Raw genomic sequence first — 20,250 nt, forward strand, 5'->3', positions numbered from 1 at the left:
GCTATTCCCATTTCAAGTGATGTGATGAGAGTAAAAATCTCATCCTCATCTGAGGAAGGAAAGGATTTCCGGTTAAAAAATACAGATATCTACGAGTTCGTTGAAGAACCAGATATTAAAAGCAGGTAAAAATCTGAAATTTCTGTGTTAGTACTTTATCTATTTTAAGTTTGGATTTAAAGATTTAAGTCATATTAACATTTTTCAGGTTAAGAAAAAGAAAAGGAGCAACAACAGTAACTGAAGAATTGAAGAAAAAAAAATTTTCGTAACAGAATGTCAAGTAAACTTACACGTAAAAAGCCCTATTAAATAAATTAATAACCAATAATAAACAAATATCATTAATGTTTTTTTTCTCATCATTATGCCACTAAATGAAATTTCAACTGTTCAAAATTTCAAAATTACGCGATTCGCCAAACTGATTAAAAAAAAAAAAATTAAAAAAAAAATTTTTTTTTTAACAAATTTCAAAAATTCATATTTTTGAAAAAACAAAAAACACAGTTCCAAAAATTTCAGGATCTTTTAAGATTGGTACAAGGTAGTACACAAAAAAATTTGAGCCAAAAATTTATTGTCGACGGACAATTTTGACAATTTTCAAAAATTCAAAATTTCACAAATTGGAGATTTTTCAAAATTTTTTTTTGGATTTTTTTTTTTTAATAGCCCCAAGTATCCCCTTTGAAGTTTACCATAAGCGATTTTTTTAATTGCAATAGTTTTTGAGATTTTTAAAACATAAATTTAAAAAATATGGAAAATAGTGAAACTTTGTATTTTGCATAATTTTTGAAAAAAAAATTTTAAATTTTTTTTCTTCGGCAGAACTTCGTTATAGGATAAAAGAAAACTTCTGACCAAAATTTATCCAAATCGAAAGGGGTCGAGTCCAACTATTGGTCGATTTGACGTGGAATGACCCGTTGATATTTTACCAACCACTGTCGGATGTTTATGATAATGAACGGAACTGAGGGCTTAACGCATCCTCCGAGGCACGGGGTGTAGCACCACCAACTTTCTCCAAGCTGAGAGTTTTCACTGAAATTTTCCTAGAAGGTCTCAGTCTTCCACAGCTCGACCCCGCCTTGAACCCGGATCTCCTAAGCCACATACTTATATGAAATGGTCGTAAGGATTGTGCCCTAAAAGGTGATTCTGTATAGTCTAAGATCCGTATTAGACACGACCTTCACCCATCTGTTTAATGAATGAAATGTTAAAAAATATACTGTGAGTAGGTTTCCTAAAAACTTCTTGCCTTACTAACCATATTTTTTAAACAATTATTAGCTATAATTAATGATAGTTTGGCCAGGTGTTTTTGAGGCAACATACTCGCAACATATTTTTTTAGTTTTTTTATTTTCATAAAAATAACAGATGGGTGAAGGTCGTTTCTAATTCGTATCTTCTACTATTAGGATATTGTTAATTGCTTCGGTCAACTGAAAATAAAAAAATAATAATTTCAATGACGTTTGTATAGACGTCTTCGGTGTTTTCAAGATACTATAGAGTTTGTCTACTTTGGAAGTCTGTTTGGTTTGTACAAAACCGAAAGAATGTCTTTCAACAAAACTGATCTTCAGTTAATGCGAGCTACAGACCTGCATAACACACAAACGCGTGGTCTTACACCTTATTACTGCATCTAAAACCAACGAACTTCTCAGAATAGATTGAGTATACCAAGTACTTCATATTTGTACAACCAGTACTCAATAAACGTTATAACATAAATGAAACCGTATTTCGCTGTTTATTGTTGAGCCGCCCTCCGGCCATGATTGATTGAGGCTTACGTGGAACTTCTTCGACACAAAATTACAATGTTATTAAGGGTAATATTTTTGTAGCGATAGTCAAGGAATATAATCAAATAACTGCGCAGTTCCTATCATGATTTCCTTTATTACATGCTTAAATATTTGACTTGTCCTGTTATACTAACAGGACAAGTCCAAATATGTGTATTAAAAAACCTCAATAGCTTTAGGTTAGCTTTTGACGGCCTCCGTGGCGCAGTGGGATGCGCGGTAGATTTACTGAGGTCCTGGGTTCGATCCCTGGATGGGCAGATTGAGATTTTCTTAATTGGTCCAGGTCTGGCTAGTAAACAGCCCATCCACAAAGACGTACCGCCAAGTGATTTAGCGATCCGGTACGATGCCGTGTAGAAACCCAAAGGGGTGCGGATTTTCAACCTCCTCCTAACAAGTTAGCCCGCTTCCATCTTAGACTGTCTCATCACTTACCATCAGGTGAAATTGTAGTCAAGGGCTAACTTGTAAATAATAAAAAAAACAGGCAGGACTTAACAACAAGAGGTTCAACCCCTGCTCGCTGGACTAAAGTTATACAGATTCGTAGCACAATCACTCCGACGAATTGGGGGGATATTTATCATCATATCAACCGATTTCCTTTTGGGACTTCCAAACATAACAATCCTGAGACACCTGCATTCAGCGAATCCCTACGACTCGCTCGACTCGACGAGATGTTGTCAATCCACCTCACCAGGTGTCGACCAAGATTGCGCTTTCTTGTGCGGGGTCGCCATTCCAGCACCTTGCGACCCCAACGTCAATCGGCTCTTCGAACTATGTGCCCCGCACATTGCCACTTTATCTTCGCAACTCGTTAAGCTATTATCTTATAAGGTAATATTAATATGAATAAATATATCTTTTTAGTAGTTTTTGAATGACAGAGTAACAACATCATACATCCATTAATCCATACAAACTTTTGCATTTATAATATTTCTAGTAAGTTATATTAGTCTCAAATTCATACCTACTAGGATAACAAGGTAAAAATATAAAAATGCCAAATTATCTCAACACTTTTATTCTATTTTTAGTAACTTCGATACGTTTCTCTGCATTCTATACAGTGTCTATGTACAATGAAATATGTTTTCAATTATAAATCGTTTTATATTACACCATACATACTCTCGTTATAAATAACCAATTTTATTTTTATACTTAAATATAATAAATAGATATACTATATATACTTTAAATAATTGATGGAGTTTTAAAAAATACAATTTATATTTATGAAAAATTTTACACAATAGTCCCAAAAAATTTTTTTTGGATAAAAACAAAAACAGCGAAACTGGTAAGCATTTTTAATGCATTCATTAAAAAAGAAATACAAACATTTAATTCACTTATGTCACACCTGAATCGATAGGTTAATGTACTCGTACTTTTCAGGGCAAGGAGAGGTAAATACATACATTTTCTTTATTTTTTAAGGATCTCTAAAGTAAAAGTCGGAACCCCTAAAGTTGTTCACTTCATCACTCTGTTGTCAGCTTGTCTGTCTGGCTATCAAGATTTTCTCGCAAATATACTTATAAAGAAAAAAAAGCTTGGCTTGGCTAGAACCTCGTGATCTGTGATCGACAAAAGCTTTACAGGGCCAACGAGGTAGTCAATAACATCGCCAGTTTTAAATTCTGAACAGTAGGTACTCCGAGTCTCTTCCACACGTACTGTTCTCAAAACTACAAGTACTTAGTAACGAACATAGTGTGCAAGAAGTTGAAAGAAAATGCTTAAAGTTTTCACAAACTGCTACCGCCCTACGTGACGTGTGTAGACAATATGTAGCCTACATTTTCCTTTATAAGCCTCAACTCTGTCAAACCAGCTTTTCAGATAGATGGGAAACGCGCGCGTGAAAGAGATATAAGATTTATCTCTTTTACATGACTGCCTAAAAGCATATTATTTTTAGATTTTAGGTTAGGCGTGTTTTATTCTACTTCCAATGATCCTGCTTTAATAGATTCGATATTCTAAGTGACACTGGCTTTAGATTTTGTGTTTTTTGTTTCCGCTTCAGTACGTATGTACAAAAACGGAAGCCAAAGAAATATATATATCACTCGTTTTTATTAGGTATATTTTCGTTTGATATTTTCAGCAGAGCGTTTGGATTTTACATTTAAACCGTTGATTACAAACTCAATTATTGATCATGTCAAATTGTCACCCTACCAGGCTAAGGAATTACAGATCGTTTCATGTAGGATGGTGCGGGTGACACTTCGTTTCACTCTTGAATGTTTGCCATTCACGATAATAGCACGTATTATGAACGTCATACAGGCGACTGTCACCATCATCCATGTTAATTGAAAGACGCTTTAACCGAATAATAATTCTGTATTTGTGCACAACCTTCTGCAGTATAGTTAACCGTTCTAGAGAGAATCTCCCTAGAATAATTGAGATATGTCCCTAGAATGTCTCTTAATTATTTGCTTTCGTTCGATTATTCGTAGCTTCAGCGTTTGTTACGATTGAGTAATTTTGTGGATCAATTCTTGCGTTTGGACATTAGGAAAGTTAAGGAAATTATATAAATAATTAAATACACATAAATATATTTTAAATATAGTCTTACTGTAATTTATCTATCAAAACAATTCAACTACGATACGTACAATAAATGCATACATACTATTAAGGATATTTAAACAAAACAATTTATTTTTAAATATATAAATAAGTAATCAGTCTTTGATAAGGTTACAATTCTAAAATAGGTAACCTATATAGATTTCGCTAAAATCATGAAGGAAGATATAATCGTAGTTCTGAATAATAATTGTTTTTCTTTATTATATTTTAAAATTACTTTATTTGTAAGTAATAAAAAGGTGATCAATGCATACATTATACATCACACTTGCTCTACTATTTTTTATATTTTATTAAATAAATTTTCATTCACTCTTATATCTCTTATAATTTAAATACTTAATATCTTTATTTTGGCCAACCAGATCTAAATCTATATTATTTACATAGTTTGTTAAGGGCCGGTGATCCACAGGTTGTTTAAAAGGTTTGGTGGGTGTTTTCAAGGGTGTTTACAGAGTGTTTAACTTAGGGTCACAGCTCACTTAGACGTTACCACCGATTACCTCGCCAATTTTAAAATCATACTCCATCTTTACATCCACACTGTGTGTGTGACTATACAATAGTAGACAGCATGCATGCTGTCTACTATTGTATGGTATGCCTAGCCAATTGATAGTTGATGCTTTAGCTTACCGCTCACTTACATAAAGTTGTATGAAACATCGCATTTCCTACAAACTATCGGCGGATGGAGAGAGAGTAATTACTAATTGTTAGTGCGTAGGCATGCAAGAGTTTACTTTCATTCCAAATGAAAATGAACGGTATAGTGTAATTGAGCTACAACCTTAACCCAGTTGTTACGGATATACCTTTTGTTGCTAGATCGTTGTAATTTTTTGTACACAGTTTATTTATGACCCCAAAGGACCTAAAAAAATATTAAATAAATTTTCTTTTGTATGGAAATTGCGGAAAATGGTGTTTGATAAAAGGAACGCTAGTAAAATTCATTACCTTATGCTGATTTGTATTGTGCTTGTATGTACTAGGTATTATTCGAGCGAATGTGATAAATAAAAAGAAAAAAAACACCATAACCAAGATAAGTTTTATTTGTAACATACGAGTGTAGCATACAGCCGCATATTATTCAGTTATTTGGTGTATGATAAGCTTCAAAATAGCTTTTTGGATGAAGAGTTACAGAACATTTTTTACAGAACAAATTGGTATTTTTATGACAAAATGCACATCGCAGCTGTTCATTTTTATACTGGATTATTATGGCCTATGTTACCATAGCAAGAACTGTCATCATAACCTTATGACAATCGACCTGGCTTTCGGGAAATGCATTCATTGTATGTTTCTAACAAAGAGGAAACACTCCTTCGAAATTTTGATATGGTCGTAATCTCCTCCGTTAATTTTTTATAACTGCCAGACATTATGGACAGCCATATCCAAACAGTGGAAAAGCAACGAAAAATACCATTTTTCCCATTATTAGAATATAATTGGTACAGTCCAATATTTTGATCAGAGCTCTTCTACATTCATCTTTTCATTATATGTTTTTATCAAAGCTGACTGATCAATATGAATGTATTTTTTCTGTTGCTGTGAAGATTTTTTAATTTATATAGTCAGTTGGACTGTTGCTGCATTGCCACAGTAACTACATTCCATTTGTACACGACACTTTCTTCGGCTCTGGTAAAGTTGTACCTTATCCTATCCTGCCACATTCTGTTTTCTGCAAATATTTATTTTTTTCTATTTTGTCGGATTGTTCCTGTTTCCTTCAGACCTCAACGTTAGTAACTTCGTCGCTCATATCCGAATTTGGCGATGATTTACTGACATTTATTTCAGCTGAAGCTCTCAATTGTGGCCCAAGTCAATTTTGAAGAGATATTTTCAGTCCCAGAATCTTCATCAGTGAATTCAGCGTTACAATTTTTAGGGGGAAAGATAGTTAGGAGTCTGGAATAGATTGTTCTTCATTACGTTTCAACTCCTCAATAATCTCATTCAAGCTCAACGCTATGTTTTGACACCTAAAACAAATAAATAATAGTAGTTGATATTACTACTGTTTGATATAAGGAACGCCAACTTTCGCACAAAAATAACTTCGGTAAATCTAATGCAATTGCAAAAATTTTTTTACTTACAAATAAAAGAAGATCACTACTTTCATGATTTTACAAAACATATATAAATATACGGATTAAACATTTTTTAACTTACCTTAACAAATCCATAACGAAAAACCACTAAGTTACAACTCGCATAAGTAAATCACGGCACACGATAACACCCTCAAACCACTTCTAATAGCTTCACACAGTTAACAACTAACTGCAAAAGCATAAATATTTTTTTAAAACTACCCACTTTTTTGTTTAGAATTTTATTTCTCACTTGATCTTTTTATCAAACGATAGTAACAAGTGGGTTAATGGTCATAGCTCATTCGAGGCACTCAGCACGCGTTATACACCTTCTTCATCTCTCTTCGGCGTCTATTAGCTGTTGGCGTTGGTTGACGTCCACTCCACGTGTGGAAGCATCTACGTACATCAGAGGACGTCACTTGCCTATTTTAGAAATACTTATGGACAGTTTCCAAGCGATGCGATGCGATGTTCGGAGCGAGTTTTACACAAAATTATTATTAATAACGTAAAAGTATTAACAAGGATATTAACGGCACTATGCAAGGTAGTGCATCTCGGGTGCTGAGTAGTTCTAATGAGCTATGACCCTAATGCCCAACGTTGACGAAAATACCCAAAGTAAGTATTCGTCAAACTTAAAGTCTGCTCTGAACACGAGGCGTATGGTTACGCAGTGTAAACATATCCCAGCGGAGTAGTTAGTATTGTGAAGTCTAGCGTGTTGCAATTTCAAAGCGGACTAGAAGTTTGGCGTATACAGGCATTAGGTAAACGAGTCCAAGAGGCCATACAAAGTTTTGTATGAGCTGCATCAAATTCAATGTCATGCAGAATATTATCTGGTATGAACCCGGCTCCTAACTATCTAAGAGTTATGTAACTACTGTTTGACAATAACGCAAACATTTATAAACCAACACATACGGATATGTTACATGAATTTGTACAATGTGAGAAGTCCACTCGAATGCATCCGATTGCAATCACAAGATGCGTCTATTTTTTTCCTCATTTTGATTTTTGATTGGACGCAGCGATGTCAGTGGACGCAGAACGGACGCGTGTGGTTGCTTAAAACGCACTAGACCAACGCTGTCTTACCGATAGATCAGTTGCTTCATACGTAAAGTACTACATTCATGGTATTTAAATCAATTAACAATAAAAAACAATAGAAATGACGTGTAACAGCATAGCTATTCTGTAATGTCAGCCACTGATAATCAAGTAAGCCCACATGCCTGAAGCGTTAACGGCTTGACAGCGGATAAAACTGATCGTGTGTTGATCGCGATGTGCATGACATTATGCCGATTGCAACCAACACACGATCAGTTTTATCGCACGTCAAGCCGTTAGTATTGCAGGCATGTGGACTTATCCGATGGTGAGTGGCTAGCATAAAGTTGCAGCGTTGTGACCTGAGGTTTTTTTTTATTTTTTTTTATTCTTTACAAGTTAGCCCTTGACTACAATCTCACCTGATGGTAAGTGATGATGCAGTCTAAGATGGAAGCGAGCTAACTTGTTAGGAGGAGGATGAAAATCCACACCCCTTTCGGTTTTTACACGGCATCGTACCGGAACGCTAAATCGCTTGGCGGTACGTCTTTGCCGGTAGGGTGGTAACTAGCCACGGCCGAAGCCTCCAGCCAGACCTGGACAAATTAAGAAAATCTCAATCTGCCCAGCCGGGGATCGAACCCAGGACCTCCGACTTGTAAATCCACCGCGCATACCACTGCGCCACGGGGGCCGTCAAATTACGGAGGCTTATTTTTAAGGCAACTTTGTTGTTAGTGACGAAAAATAACATTTTAATTTTGACATCATGGTGAAAAGTTCGTCTACGAGATAAAATTACTCGTACCGGAATCGCACAGCTACTCCTAGATATTAAATATCACGGGTATCCGCAAAGTAGTCTGCTATATAAAATTAATATTGCAACTCTTATTCGCATCCTGGTAACAGTGGCGTGCACTTCATAGATGCATAAACGCAATGCATACCCTGAGAATTTATGACGAACCTGTATTGGAGGAGGAATTTTCTATTTTGTACTATTTGTACGTACAGTGCCTACCCTAGTTGAGAACCTTGTGCACGCCACTGCCTGGTAAGACAGCACATTATCTTAAACTAAATGGCTCATTATATGCTAATTTTTAAACCGAATGATAAAACTACCGAATAGTGTACAAAATTATTGGTATAAGTCTTGAAAATCGCCAAATTGAGGAACCTGAAACAAAGAAATATTCCGTATAAATATGAGTATGTTATAATCCTATCCTTAATTTAATATTTCACTAGTTCCCATTCCCGTAGGAATAAGGGGACGAAATGTAACCTTTATACTAATTTTTGAAATCGGTTCGGTAGTTTCAGAGTTTTCTCTTTAATATATTAGTATAGACTACACTATCATGACTACACACTAGCGGACGCCTTAGTGGATACTTCGTCCGCGTGGAATTTAGTTTTTCTCAAATCCCTCGGAAACCATGGATTTTTCCGGGATAGTCCATGTGTTAATCCAGGCTATAATATATCTTAATACCAAATTTCAGCTAATTCGGTTCAGTAGTTGAGGAGTGAAAGAGTAACAAACATTCATATCATCAAAATCATCAGTTTTCGCAAATCTCGGTAAACCATGGATTTTTTTCGGAACAATAAGTAGCCTATGTATTAATCCAGAGTAAAGTCTATTTCCATTCCAAATTTCAGCTAAATCGCTTCAGTAGTAGCGGCGTTATAGAGTAACAAACATCCAAACATACATCCAAACATCCATACAAACTTTCGCGTTTATAATATAAGTAGGATAGGAAGTAGGATTATATACATCACACACGTCCTCACTACATTAATTTGCTATAGGTGTTTTACGTTAATGTCTGTTAGCTTCATATGAGGTATAGCTTGTTGGAGATTTATCAATGACTAACTGACACCGCGCAGTTCTCGTTACTGTGGGAATATTTTTCGATAAATGGGCTATCTATTAGGTACTGAAAGAATTTGTCAAATTGGACCAGTAGTTCCTGAGATTCAAATCAACTAACATTCAATCAAACAAACAAACTTTTCAGCTTTATAATATTAGTATCGATTGTTTTTATCCTAAAGTAAAATGTAATGATTGGTTTTGAAACTGCCATAATCTATTGAAATCTAGACTTGTAGTCAAGCGACAATGGTGAAAAAATGCAATACAACAGTTTGTAACTATGACATTACATGGAATTATTGATGGTGTTGATAAAGTATCAGATTAACAAAAATCGATAGTCATTAACTAAACACGACACCCGTAATACGACGTTATAAAGGACAATCGATATACGCATTGATTTGAATAATTTTCCAGTTAGGCTTATCGATGATCCATCAGCCTTTAATCATAATACCCTAGATTTACTGTCTCTCGTATGCGTATAGCTTGATAACTTCTAATTTGTATAATAAATCCATTAAACTTTAGCGAAATATCAATAGATTTTAATTTTAATTATTTTTTTATTTAGGTGATTGCAGTTATATAAATTGTCGGTAAAAACATTAAATAAGCTTTAAAATGTTTTTTTTATCAACAGTTGCGAATTGATTGCTGTTAAATTATTTAAATAAAAAAATAATAATAATAAAAACTACATATAAATTCACGAATGCAGTGTCACAAGAGGGTCTTCAATTTTGCAATTAATAAAATTCAAGTTTCAATTTTAAATTAATATGTATGAGAAAATTTAATTTAATTCTGCACCGTGTATTCCAGGCTAAATGTAGGTCATACAAATTTAATAACACTCACCTATGGCACAATTACGAACTCCCAACACCGAAGCAACTTCCGGTTGCTCCATATCGAAAATTAGTTCTGCGCGTGCCGCATACAAGTTGTATATACTCGCTATGCAGGTCAGTCTTAGGCTGCCTCGTTCAAACGCCTCGTGGCGGACGACGAATAAAACTTCGCCTACGGAGGGCAACCTATTATCTGGTCCCAACCTCTCGAATACCGGCTTCATATCCTCTTTGGGAGGCCGTCTGATTTCCTCTTTGTGAAGGTTTATATAAGACTCGTCCAAATATTGAATGTTGCTCTCGTCGTGGAATATGTTGAAATTGATATCTTCCTCGGGCTGCTCTGTAGTTGTCGTCTCGCTTTTTGGGGGCGGATCCCATTTGAACCAGTCTGGGATCTCGTGCACGAACGATTCCATGTCGATCTGCGATAGAAAGAGCTTGTTAGATATACAAATAGAAGATTTTGTAGGCATTAATATGAATTGACGATATAACTTTTAATTCAATGGAAACCTAATTTGACTGCAATATAAGATGTTAACAGCTTATTTACCCATAAAAGTGCTACAAGACAGGGCATAACCTTATAGATCTATTACCATTGCAGTAGTAAATCAGCATAATTCAATAAAAATGCGACAAAACTTGTAGCTTATTTATATCTAGTTGCAAGTTTTATAGAAAGCTAGGCCCTGTGTCTACGTGGAATTGTAACAGAACGGTAATTCGCTTAGCGTTATATCTTTGCTCTTATGATGGTAACAAGTTATAGTCTTCCAAGTTCGTTGATGACACTCCCATGATATGCAGGCGACGGGGGTAAAGACTGCGCGGGTGTAAAATTGTGTGTGCGGGAAGTGAGGTGCTTCAGTCGTGGGGTTTTCATTCATCGCTACACGCCCCGCGCTGTCCATCGGGAGTGTTACGAATGAAGTTTCCAAGCTTTACGACTAACGACGATCAACCTAACTTGACTTGAAAAGGGGAAAAGAGCCCAGGATTTCTCTCCCCAGACTCTCCGTTGTAAAGTTTCCTAACAACGTCAGAGAGATCGTAAAAAATGTGTCTTAGAGTTACCTTATCTGGTTTAATATTCAGAATTTTAATTAGGAAAAATTTGAATTCAGAACATAAATTTATGAATTAATATTAATGTCTTCTATCCGGAATTTGAAACCGTAAATAACAAAGGGACAAAAGAAAGGAAAACTTCGTTAGGTAGACTAAGCTTAGAACTTTGGTGGAAAGCCTACAAAATGTTTTTATTCTACGAAAGTAATTAATTACAGATAAGGACCATTTGTATTATAACTGATGATAATATAACAGCTACTTTTGTAGTAAATGTACGTAACTTGTGTAGAATCGGAAATTACTTTCACGATAAATAATAGAAATGTGATCCTAAGTGGATAATGGTTAGTTTGCTGAAAGCTAATATTGCCCGTTATTGCTTTCTGATTAATGATCCGCATGCCGCTGGCGGTGGCAAAAAATACATCGCAAGAAACGATACATAGAGCGATAGCCTGCAATGGTCAGACCTTTGTCATTTTATAAAAGCAGAAACTTTTTCGATCTACGTGCCGTATACTACTGTATTATGTATAAAGGTATGCATATGCGGGTAGACAATTATGAAATTTTAACCATGTTGGTCATAGAAGTAGGTAGTTTCTTTTTATTTTTTTTAATATGAGTCATTTTTTTAGACATACTAGAGACTCTTAAAATTTAACCTTAACCTTAACTTAAACTGTACTTAACTATGGTAGGAGCATGAACTACTGAAGTTGAAGACTCGGTTGATCGTCGCTCTAATAAGAACTACAGTGCTAAGATATGGAATGACCTTCCGGCGTCTCTGTTTCCTGACACGTAAAATTGGTGTACCATCAAGGCAAGAGTGAATAGGCATATTCTAAGCAAGCACGCTTCTTCTTAGACCTCTTGATCGTGGTCAAGCATAAGCCGTAAGTATATATTTTTTTTATGTAGTATAAGTATTGGTACTACTTAATAAAAAAAAGCTTTCATAAAATGACGAAAGTCTAGCCGTGACAGGCGCTTACCAATAAGAAAGTATCGCATTCATGTACATGCCTTGCGTTGGCCTCGACAACAAAAAGTTGTTCGTATATAGCTAAGGATTTTTCTTTGGATTTCGTCATAATTCTGTAGAGACTTCCAAACAGAACAGTTTTGAGTCGAATGTATTCAGCGGGTCCTAGCCCCCCTTGATGCCTTGATGATGATTGTAGACGTGGAAAGTCCGCCAACTTAGGCACGAACTTCCATTGGCACTTTAAACTATGTAGGCCATCAATTGCCACTTCAGTATAGAGACTTTTATTATTTACAAGTAAGCCCTTGACTACAATCTCACACCTGATGGTAATTGATGATGCAATTTAAGATAGAAGCGGACTAGCTTGTTTGGCGTAGGATGAAAATACACACCCATTTCGGTTTCTAAACGACATCGTACCGGAATGCTAAATCGCTTGGCGGTAGGATGGTAACTAACCATGGGCGAAGCCATCCACCAGCCAGACCTGGACCAATTAAGAAAACCTCAATAGGCCCAGCCGGGGATCAAACCCAGGACCTCCGTCTAATAAGTCCTCCAAATATACCACTGCGCCACGGAGGTCGTCATTTTTAACCGACTTCCAAAAAGGAGGAGGTTCTACGTTCGGCTGTATGTATGTTTTTTTTTTTTTTTTTTTTTTTTTTTTTATGTATGTCCAGCGATAATTCCGTCAATTATGGACCGATTTTGAAAATTCTTTTTTTGTTTTGTAGGGTTTACTTCCAGGGTGGTCCCATTTTTTTCATGTCAGGATCTGATGATGGTATCCTGGAGAAATTGAGGGGAACTTTCGAAAGTTGTAGAGACGGCTAGTACGTTTGTTAGTGTTTCCATAAGGTATTTTAAACCACTACAATTTAATGAAGGTTTGGAGTTGGTCTGATGATGGAGCCGAAACACAGACGATGGAACTCGTCAAGGATTTACAGCAGTCACCTTTTGTTTGGGCTTGATTAATTTGTATTGATGAGTACTTTCCACCTATATGGGTTGTGACTGTATTAAGGGTCTGGTGATGAAGACGAGGGACAGTGAAGAGAACTCCTCGACGGTTCACAGTAGCTACCTTGTGTTTGGACTTGATAAATTTGTATTGATGAGAACTTTCCACCTAGAAGGATTGTGACTGTATTAAGGGTCTGGTGATGAAGACGAGGGACAGTGAAGAGAACTCCTCGATTGTTCACAGTAGCTACCTTGTGTTTGGACTTGTTAAATTTGTATTGATGAGAACTTTCCACCTAGATGGATTGCGACTGTATTAAGGGTCTGGTGATGAAGACGAAGCACAGTGAAGAGAACTCCTCGACGGCTCACAGTAGCTACCTTGTGTTTGGACTTGATAATTTTGTATTGATAAGAACTTTCCACTTAGTTGTGACTGTACACACGCAGTGGGTATGCTAACACTAAAAATAAAAAAATAAAAATTTTAATAAAAAAAATTCAACCGACTTCCAACTCAAAAAATAACTTTAACTAAAAAGCAAAAAATAACATCCTACCTATGTGCTACCTTCTGATCAGTTTGAAGGCGGTGCCAAGCCAGTGTCGTGTAGTTTAATCGTATTTAATTAAAACATCACTGGCTTGGCACCGCCTTCAAACTGATCAGAAGGTAGCACATAGGTAGGATGTTATTTTTTGCTTTTTAGTTAAAGTTATTTTTTGAGTTGGAAGTCGGTTGAATTTTTTTTATTAAAATTTTTATGTACGCATTTTAACTGCTTTTTCTCTCTTCATAATTAGTAAAAAATAATGTGGTAAGTTAGAGAATTTTCTTAATTATCTGCGTTTGTGAAGTCTGCCAATCCGCATTGGGCCAGCGTGGTGGACTATTGGATACCCCTCTCATTCTGAGAGGAGACTTAAGCTCAGCAGTGAGCCGATTAAAGGTTGATAACGAATATGGTAAGTTACCTCGTGTCCATTAAGTGCGAACGTGAGATTAACCGGCGGCTGTGCTAGTGGAGACGCGCAGGTGGCTCTCAAGGTGGAACCGACGCCGTACCACGACCGGTCCGACACCAGTTTCGGACCCCATTCCGGTGGTTCTGTGAAGAAAATCCTTATGAATACATATAAAAAGTGTCTTTGTGCAGCTAGTTCTATATTAGACCGAGTATCCAAAGCTGCTTTAATAGGATCTTACCAAATTTGGATAGGCAGAGAGAACAACACGAGCAGAAAAGGGGAGTGTTGATCGATCGTCAAGGAATTCCTTAACCCTACATCCAGTAGTCACAAGTCCTGGACTTTGCTTGGTGTTTTTCTCTCTACCACGCGATGGACCCGGCACCCGCACGGTGAATCCATGGAATGCTAAGATATTCGTCTCTTCAAAATAACTGGACCTGTAGCTATGTGGCACGTCGATTCTCTTTCTACAAACGCTAATGCTCCGAAAAATTAAAAAAAAATATGGGACATGACATTCACTATCGACAGGTCACGTGATCAAATTATCGATCAGAGGGCCTAGTGGCAGTTTGATGCTTTAACTGTAAACGTAAACGCGAATTTCTAAGGAATTGAAACAGCGCCATCTAGTGGCTCTACTGCACAACTGTTTCAATTCCATATAAATTTGCGTTTACGTCAACGTGGTAGTAACAGTATGCAAATATTGAAAACTCCCACTAGGCACACAGATTTGTATTACCCATATATTTAGTTAGTTTTCGAAGCGTTAGCGTTTGTAGATCAACATGCCACGAGGCTACAGGCTCTGTTTTCTCAAGTGCTTATAGTAATTTACTTGTACACTATACCAAAATATATAGAAGCTTTTTTAAAATTTGTCTGTCAGTCTTTCTGTTTGTCCGGGCTAATATTTGGAAACGATTTTAATGGAACATTTTAATGGAAGCTAGCTTCCATTAAAATGTTCCATTAAAATCGGAGGTTATTGAACTATAGACTATTATTAATCTTTTATGTCGCATGATTGTGGTTGGTATCGTTTAATAATAAGCACTTGTGAAAATAAAGTAATTGTGAAATCAGCCTGACATATCAATATTTTATTAATACGTAGTGATGAATACATAAATAAATAAATTAGTAATTTAGGCTGGATTAGCGCAAATTATCTGATACCGCGTCAATAGGTTTTAGTTCAGTGGGATTTAGTAACCGATATTATTTGCATAGGATTTCAAAATTCAAAGTTCATTTATCACAACAAAATTAATATTTTAAATGTAAGCAGTGTGGTGGGTCTAAACTCCATATACCCTCTCCTTTAAGGAGGGAGGCCTGGCTCATTAGTGGGTCATTAAAATAGACAATAATAGACAAATAAATAATTATTGTGGCGTGAAGGGTAGCAGCGACAGTGATTTTACCATTATTTTGTGGTAGAGGAAACACCTTGAGCATGTACCAGGACTTGTGACCTTGAGAGTAGGTTTAAGGGATCCCTTCCGACTAGCCAACACTCACCTTCCTTGCCCGACATGTTCTATATGTTACAACACAAAACATTATTCCACTAAATCACAAACGTGGCTGGCAGCATGACGGCGTCTACGCTGCCTAACAAACAACTGAGCTCAAGTCATTAAATACCCTCTTATTTATACCAAAACTGACACCTCCCCTTTACAATAACCTAAATAATAAATTATTATTATTATTAATATTATTAATGCCACCTGTAATCGAGGGACTTATGACATAATACCCACATCAATTAAAAATGTGAACTCACACTCAATTTAAAATATGACTGAACTAATGCATCGAGTTAGTAATAGTAAAAATATGATGGCGAAGTTATATAAGTTAATGTAAACTAAGAAAATATTCTTCTCATGTTAGATGCTTTAAACCAAAACCTATAATGTAAGTAGTAATAATAATCAAAGTTCATTTGATACAAGTATACCAACTGTAATTGTATGTAGGTACTGTTCCACAGTTCACGAGAGTAATCTATCAAGCACTACGTCCAACTTTAAGGCATCTAGGATAGAGACTAGTATAATATAATGAGAGCATCGATCTTCGTCGCAACTCGGAATCTGAGAACCACTCCAAACAACGTAAATCTGAGAAACTAGAAACTCTTGAATAATAATGATCAGTGTAGCTGTAAGGATTTACAAGCTTAAAACATTTCTACTTATTAAGGTAAATACTTGATGAAAACTAATTAAGAAATTTCTTAATTAGTTTTAATATGAACCAACACTAGCAAAGCATTGATGTTTAATTTTAAGAAATGTGTTGAAATATTTTATTAGAAAATAATGAACTTTTCTCTCTTTAATTGGAGAAAACGAAAAGAAGATACTGTAATTAGGAAAGCATACAATATTATATATTTTATAATATTCTAAGTAGTATTGACTAATTACCAACATATAAAACATAGGTGTTTGGTATCTGTAGCAATATGCCTCCTGAACAAATGTAACAAACAAACGAATAATATTGGCATTTTCTTAGTACATGGAAATTATTTTTCACATGAAAGTACTCGTAGTTAGAGTAAATCATGATTGTCTGTTTTTTTAAACTTGTTTAGATGTTACTGCCATCATCATCATCAATAACAACCTATATTCGGCACACTTCTGAGCACGAGTCTCCTCTCGGAATGAGAGGGGTTAGGCCAATAGTCCACCACGCTGGCCCAATGCGGATTGGCAGATTTCACAAACGTAGAGAATTGAGAAAATTCTCAGGAAAGCAGGATTCTGAATCGAAGGTTCAGTAAAGTGCCGTTTAAAATAATTTAGTTTTTGTTCACCAAACATACGAATTCTGTACATTTTGTACATTCTGTACATTGAAGATATTTTGAAATTTTTTGTTGGGGGTCATTATATAATCAACACTGAAGCAAAAAATATTTCTTTTAGAGTCTGTCTGTCTGTCTGTCTGTTTTTTTATTTTCCGGGCATCACGCTGAAACTGCTGAATGAATTTAAATGAAACTTGGCACGGTAATTACTACAATGGGATACTTTTTATTGCGAAAATAAAATTACAAGGGGGTGGAATAGGGTTGAAAGTTTGTAAGTATGTATATATTTGTTCATAAATCATAAAAAAATACGAAATATAATGGGATTCAAAAAAAATTAAAACTCAATCTCTAAAGTGGTGAAATAGGACTTGAAAGTTTACATTGATTTGGGCGTCCGCTAGTAAATAAATTAGTTATGAAAACACATTAGGATTGATCTACAAGAAGATTCTGAAACACATTTTGTTACGTTACGACATTAATGTCTTTACCAAGTAATAAGTAGAAATAAATGTACAGTCGAAATATGGCACAAAGAACGGCACATAAATTTGCGTCTTTTTTGTTCTCAATCCGGGTAAAATATGTACCTACAATATCGCGACAGTGTGTTATTCATGTAAACGGAAATGTGTATCGCTTGTTTTATGCATAAATTTATTTTGTCGACGAATTTTATTGGAATAACTCAAACACGGGCAGTGAGCTATAAAGCGACTCTTTATGTGTCTATTTTTTGTATATTATGATAATTTGAATATTCTTCTTGGTTTTCCAACTCTTTGCAGGGCTGTCGTTATTGTCACATTTAGAGTTAGTAGCAAGTTGTAGAATCTGTCGCTATTTTTCTTGTAAGCTTATTGGTGACTCAAGAACGCCTTTGCCTTCTACTTTATCTCATACTATAAAGGTAAGGGAGCCGAAGAGGGGATTTTACAATTCACCCGAACCAGCGTGATGAACATACTAATAAGGGAGGACTCCTTGCATGTTGTTGAGTATTTCCACCAATTATGAGCCCTTAATAAGTACGTTTAAAACCCGTCATAATATTAGAAAAAACATACCAATCAACTTGAGAATCTTCTTTTTTGAAGTCGGTTAAAAATAACATAATACTAAAAATATTTAACAAGATGGTAACTAACCGTTACAAAGTACGAAATATAGAGTGTGCTATTCTAAAATTGACGATTTGAGCCAAGAGGAGGGGGTTCCAAAATTGCAAAGCTAGCTTACTAGCTAGTAGTAAGGGCTAGTTACCTTTTACCTTACCTTAATTTGACACGCTTGTGGGTGCGGCTCTCCCACTTTAATAAGGGAGCCCGGGATGCTTAATATGCAGTTACAATGGCGTCATTGAAATCGATTAGATTTGATAGAAAAAAAAATATTTAGGTTATATACTATTTTCAGATTATTGAAATGCACACCTTTTAGCTATCAACTCTCCTACCTTATCTTATTATGACATGCAGCTTGAGTATTAATGAAGTTAGTTTTTTTTTGGTTGCCTTAAACGTACGCACCAGCTCATACTTGGTGGAGGTACTGAACAACGTGCAAGGTATATTCTCTTATGTTTATCTGCCCTCATCGGTTCCCCTACTACTACAAATCGTTCTACGACATTGAATTCTTGTTCTTATGTATAAATAGTTGCGTAGATACTTGATTCTACTACTAACAACATACAAGGACAGTTACTCTTTACCCAGATCTATTTTATCGTTTTTGTCTGACTTTATTCATAGACTGATGTTGGCAGGTGAATTTTATTGGCGCAATGGAGAAAATGCTAAACAAGCAGTGTTCGGCACGTCCGCTTCACATTCCCGTTGGCAGCGCTGAGCTTCGACAGAGATGCGGGTACATAAACAATCTGCTACGTGTTCGAGACGGACTACAAATTGATACTGAAGAAGGTACTATTTGTTTACGGGAGCTTGTTTTGATTTACATGGCTGAGAGCTGAGATTTTTATCAGCTAAACTTAGCTTAAACAAGTAAAACTCAGGTTCCGTTTGTACGTTGTCTGAGAATGATGGTTTTTGTTTGGTCGACAGCTTTGTTAATTTTATTCTCTTTTAAGTATGATGGTATTCCTTTTAATATTATTATATTATAGGTATGTTATCATCGCGTTGCAATGACTTGCAATGCGGACGGCTTCAGTGTGCTCGTGGCGTTCGAACCGTCCACATCTCTAGTTGTGTAATTCTTTATGAGTTACTTGGGATAGGCGGGGAGAGTGACTTGAGTGGAAAAGGGGAGTATTTGTTAACATTCAAAGGTACCTTTAACCCTACACACAACGTTCACAAGTGCGTGACTTCACTCAAGGTCATTCTCTGCCAATCTAGGGTCTTATTTTGAAGTTGTCCTGACAAATGTGAACCTTTGTTTGACATTAGTTTTCTTATTTTTGTAATCACTTCTGAGTCTGCTAAAAGGTATACACTTCTATGAATTGTACGTATCCATAAACACCTGTTTAGCTGGCAGAGAAACATGATTAACAAAAATTAGTATGTTAAATCTGAATATCCCGTATTTCAGGATCAGACTACTGGCCAGAGGCCAATCCATCCACCTTAATACCATGCTCAATGTAATTAGCAGAGTTTCCGAATAGGTGGACTTTAAAATAGAAATCATGTCGCATAATGAGATGCCTTGAAAATTACTGTTATTTAATGACCGAGCGAAGAGCGCAGAGTCCTCAACACTTGTTGAAGACGTCTCGAAATCGTAGACGAATATATATACCTAGGACACATAGTCCACTTAGGTAGGTCCAATTTCGAGAAAGAGGTGAATCGTCGAATCCAGCTCGGCTGGGCAGCGTTTGGGAAACTCCGCGACATCTTTTCGTCCGAAATTCCTCAGTGCCTGATGATGATAGTCTTCGAACAGTGCGTGCTGCCAGTGATGACTTCGGATCCGAGACTTGGTCGCTAACTATGGGCCTTATTAGAAGGCTCCACGTCTGAAATG

General features: G+C 36.0%; 1 protein-coding gene across 1 annotated transcript in view; it reads right to left on the reverse strand.

The window, feature by feature from the left end:
* Positions 1-2,849: 2,849 nt before the first annotated feature.
* The window catches only part of LOC112052897 (uncharacterized), a 66,547-nt gene continuing 49,146 nt past the window's right edge, over positions 2,850-20,250 (reverse strand). The window contains exons 5-7 of the mRNA XM_024092139.2: positions 14,418-14,551; positions 10,410-10,827; positions 2,850-8,834 (exon numbers count right to left, since the gene is read on the reverse strand). Coding sequence (XP_023947907.2) covers positions 8,776-8,834; positions 10,410-10,827; positions 14,418-14,551 — 611 coding nt within the window. The 3' untranslated portion in view covers positions 2,850-8,775. The remainder of the gene's footprint in view (positions 8,835-10,409; positions 10,828-14,417; positions 14,552-20,250) is intronic.

This window comes from Bicyclus anynana, chromosome 7 (assembly GCF_947172395.1).
Source record: "Bicyclus anynana chromosome 7, ilBicAnyn1.1, whole genome shotgun sequence".
Lineage (NCBI taxonomy): Eukaryota > Metazoa > Arthropoda > Insecta > Lepidoptera > Nymphalidae > Bicyclus > Bicyclus anynana.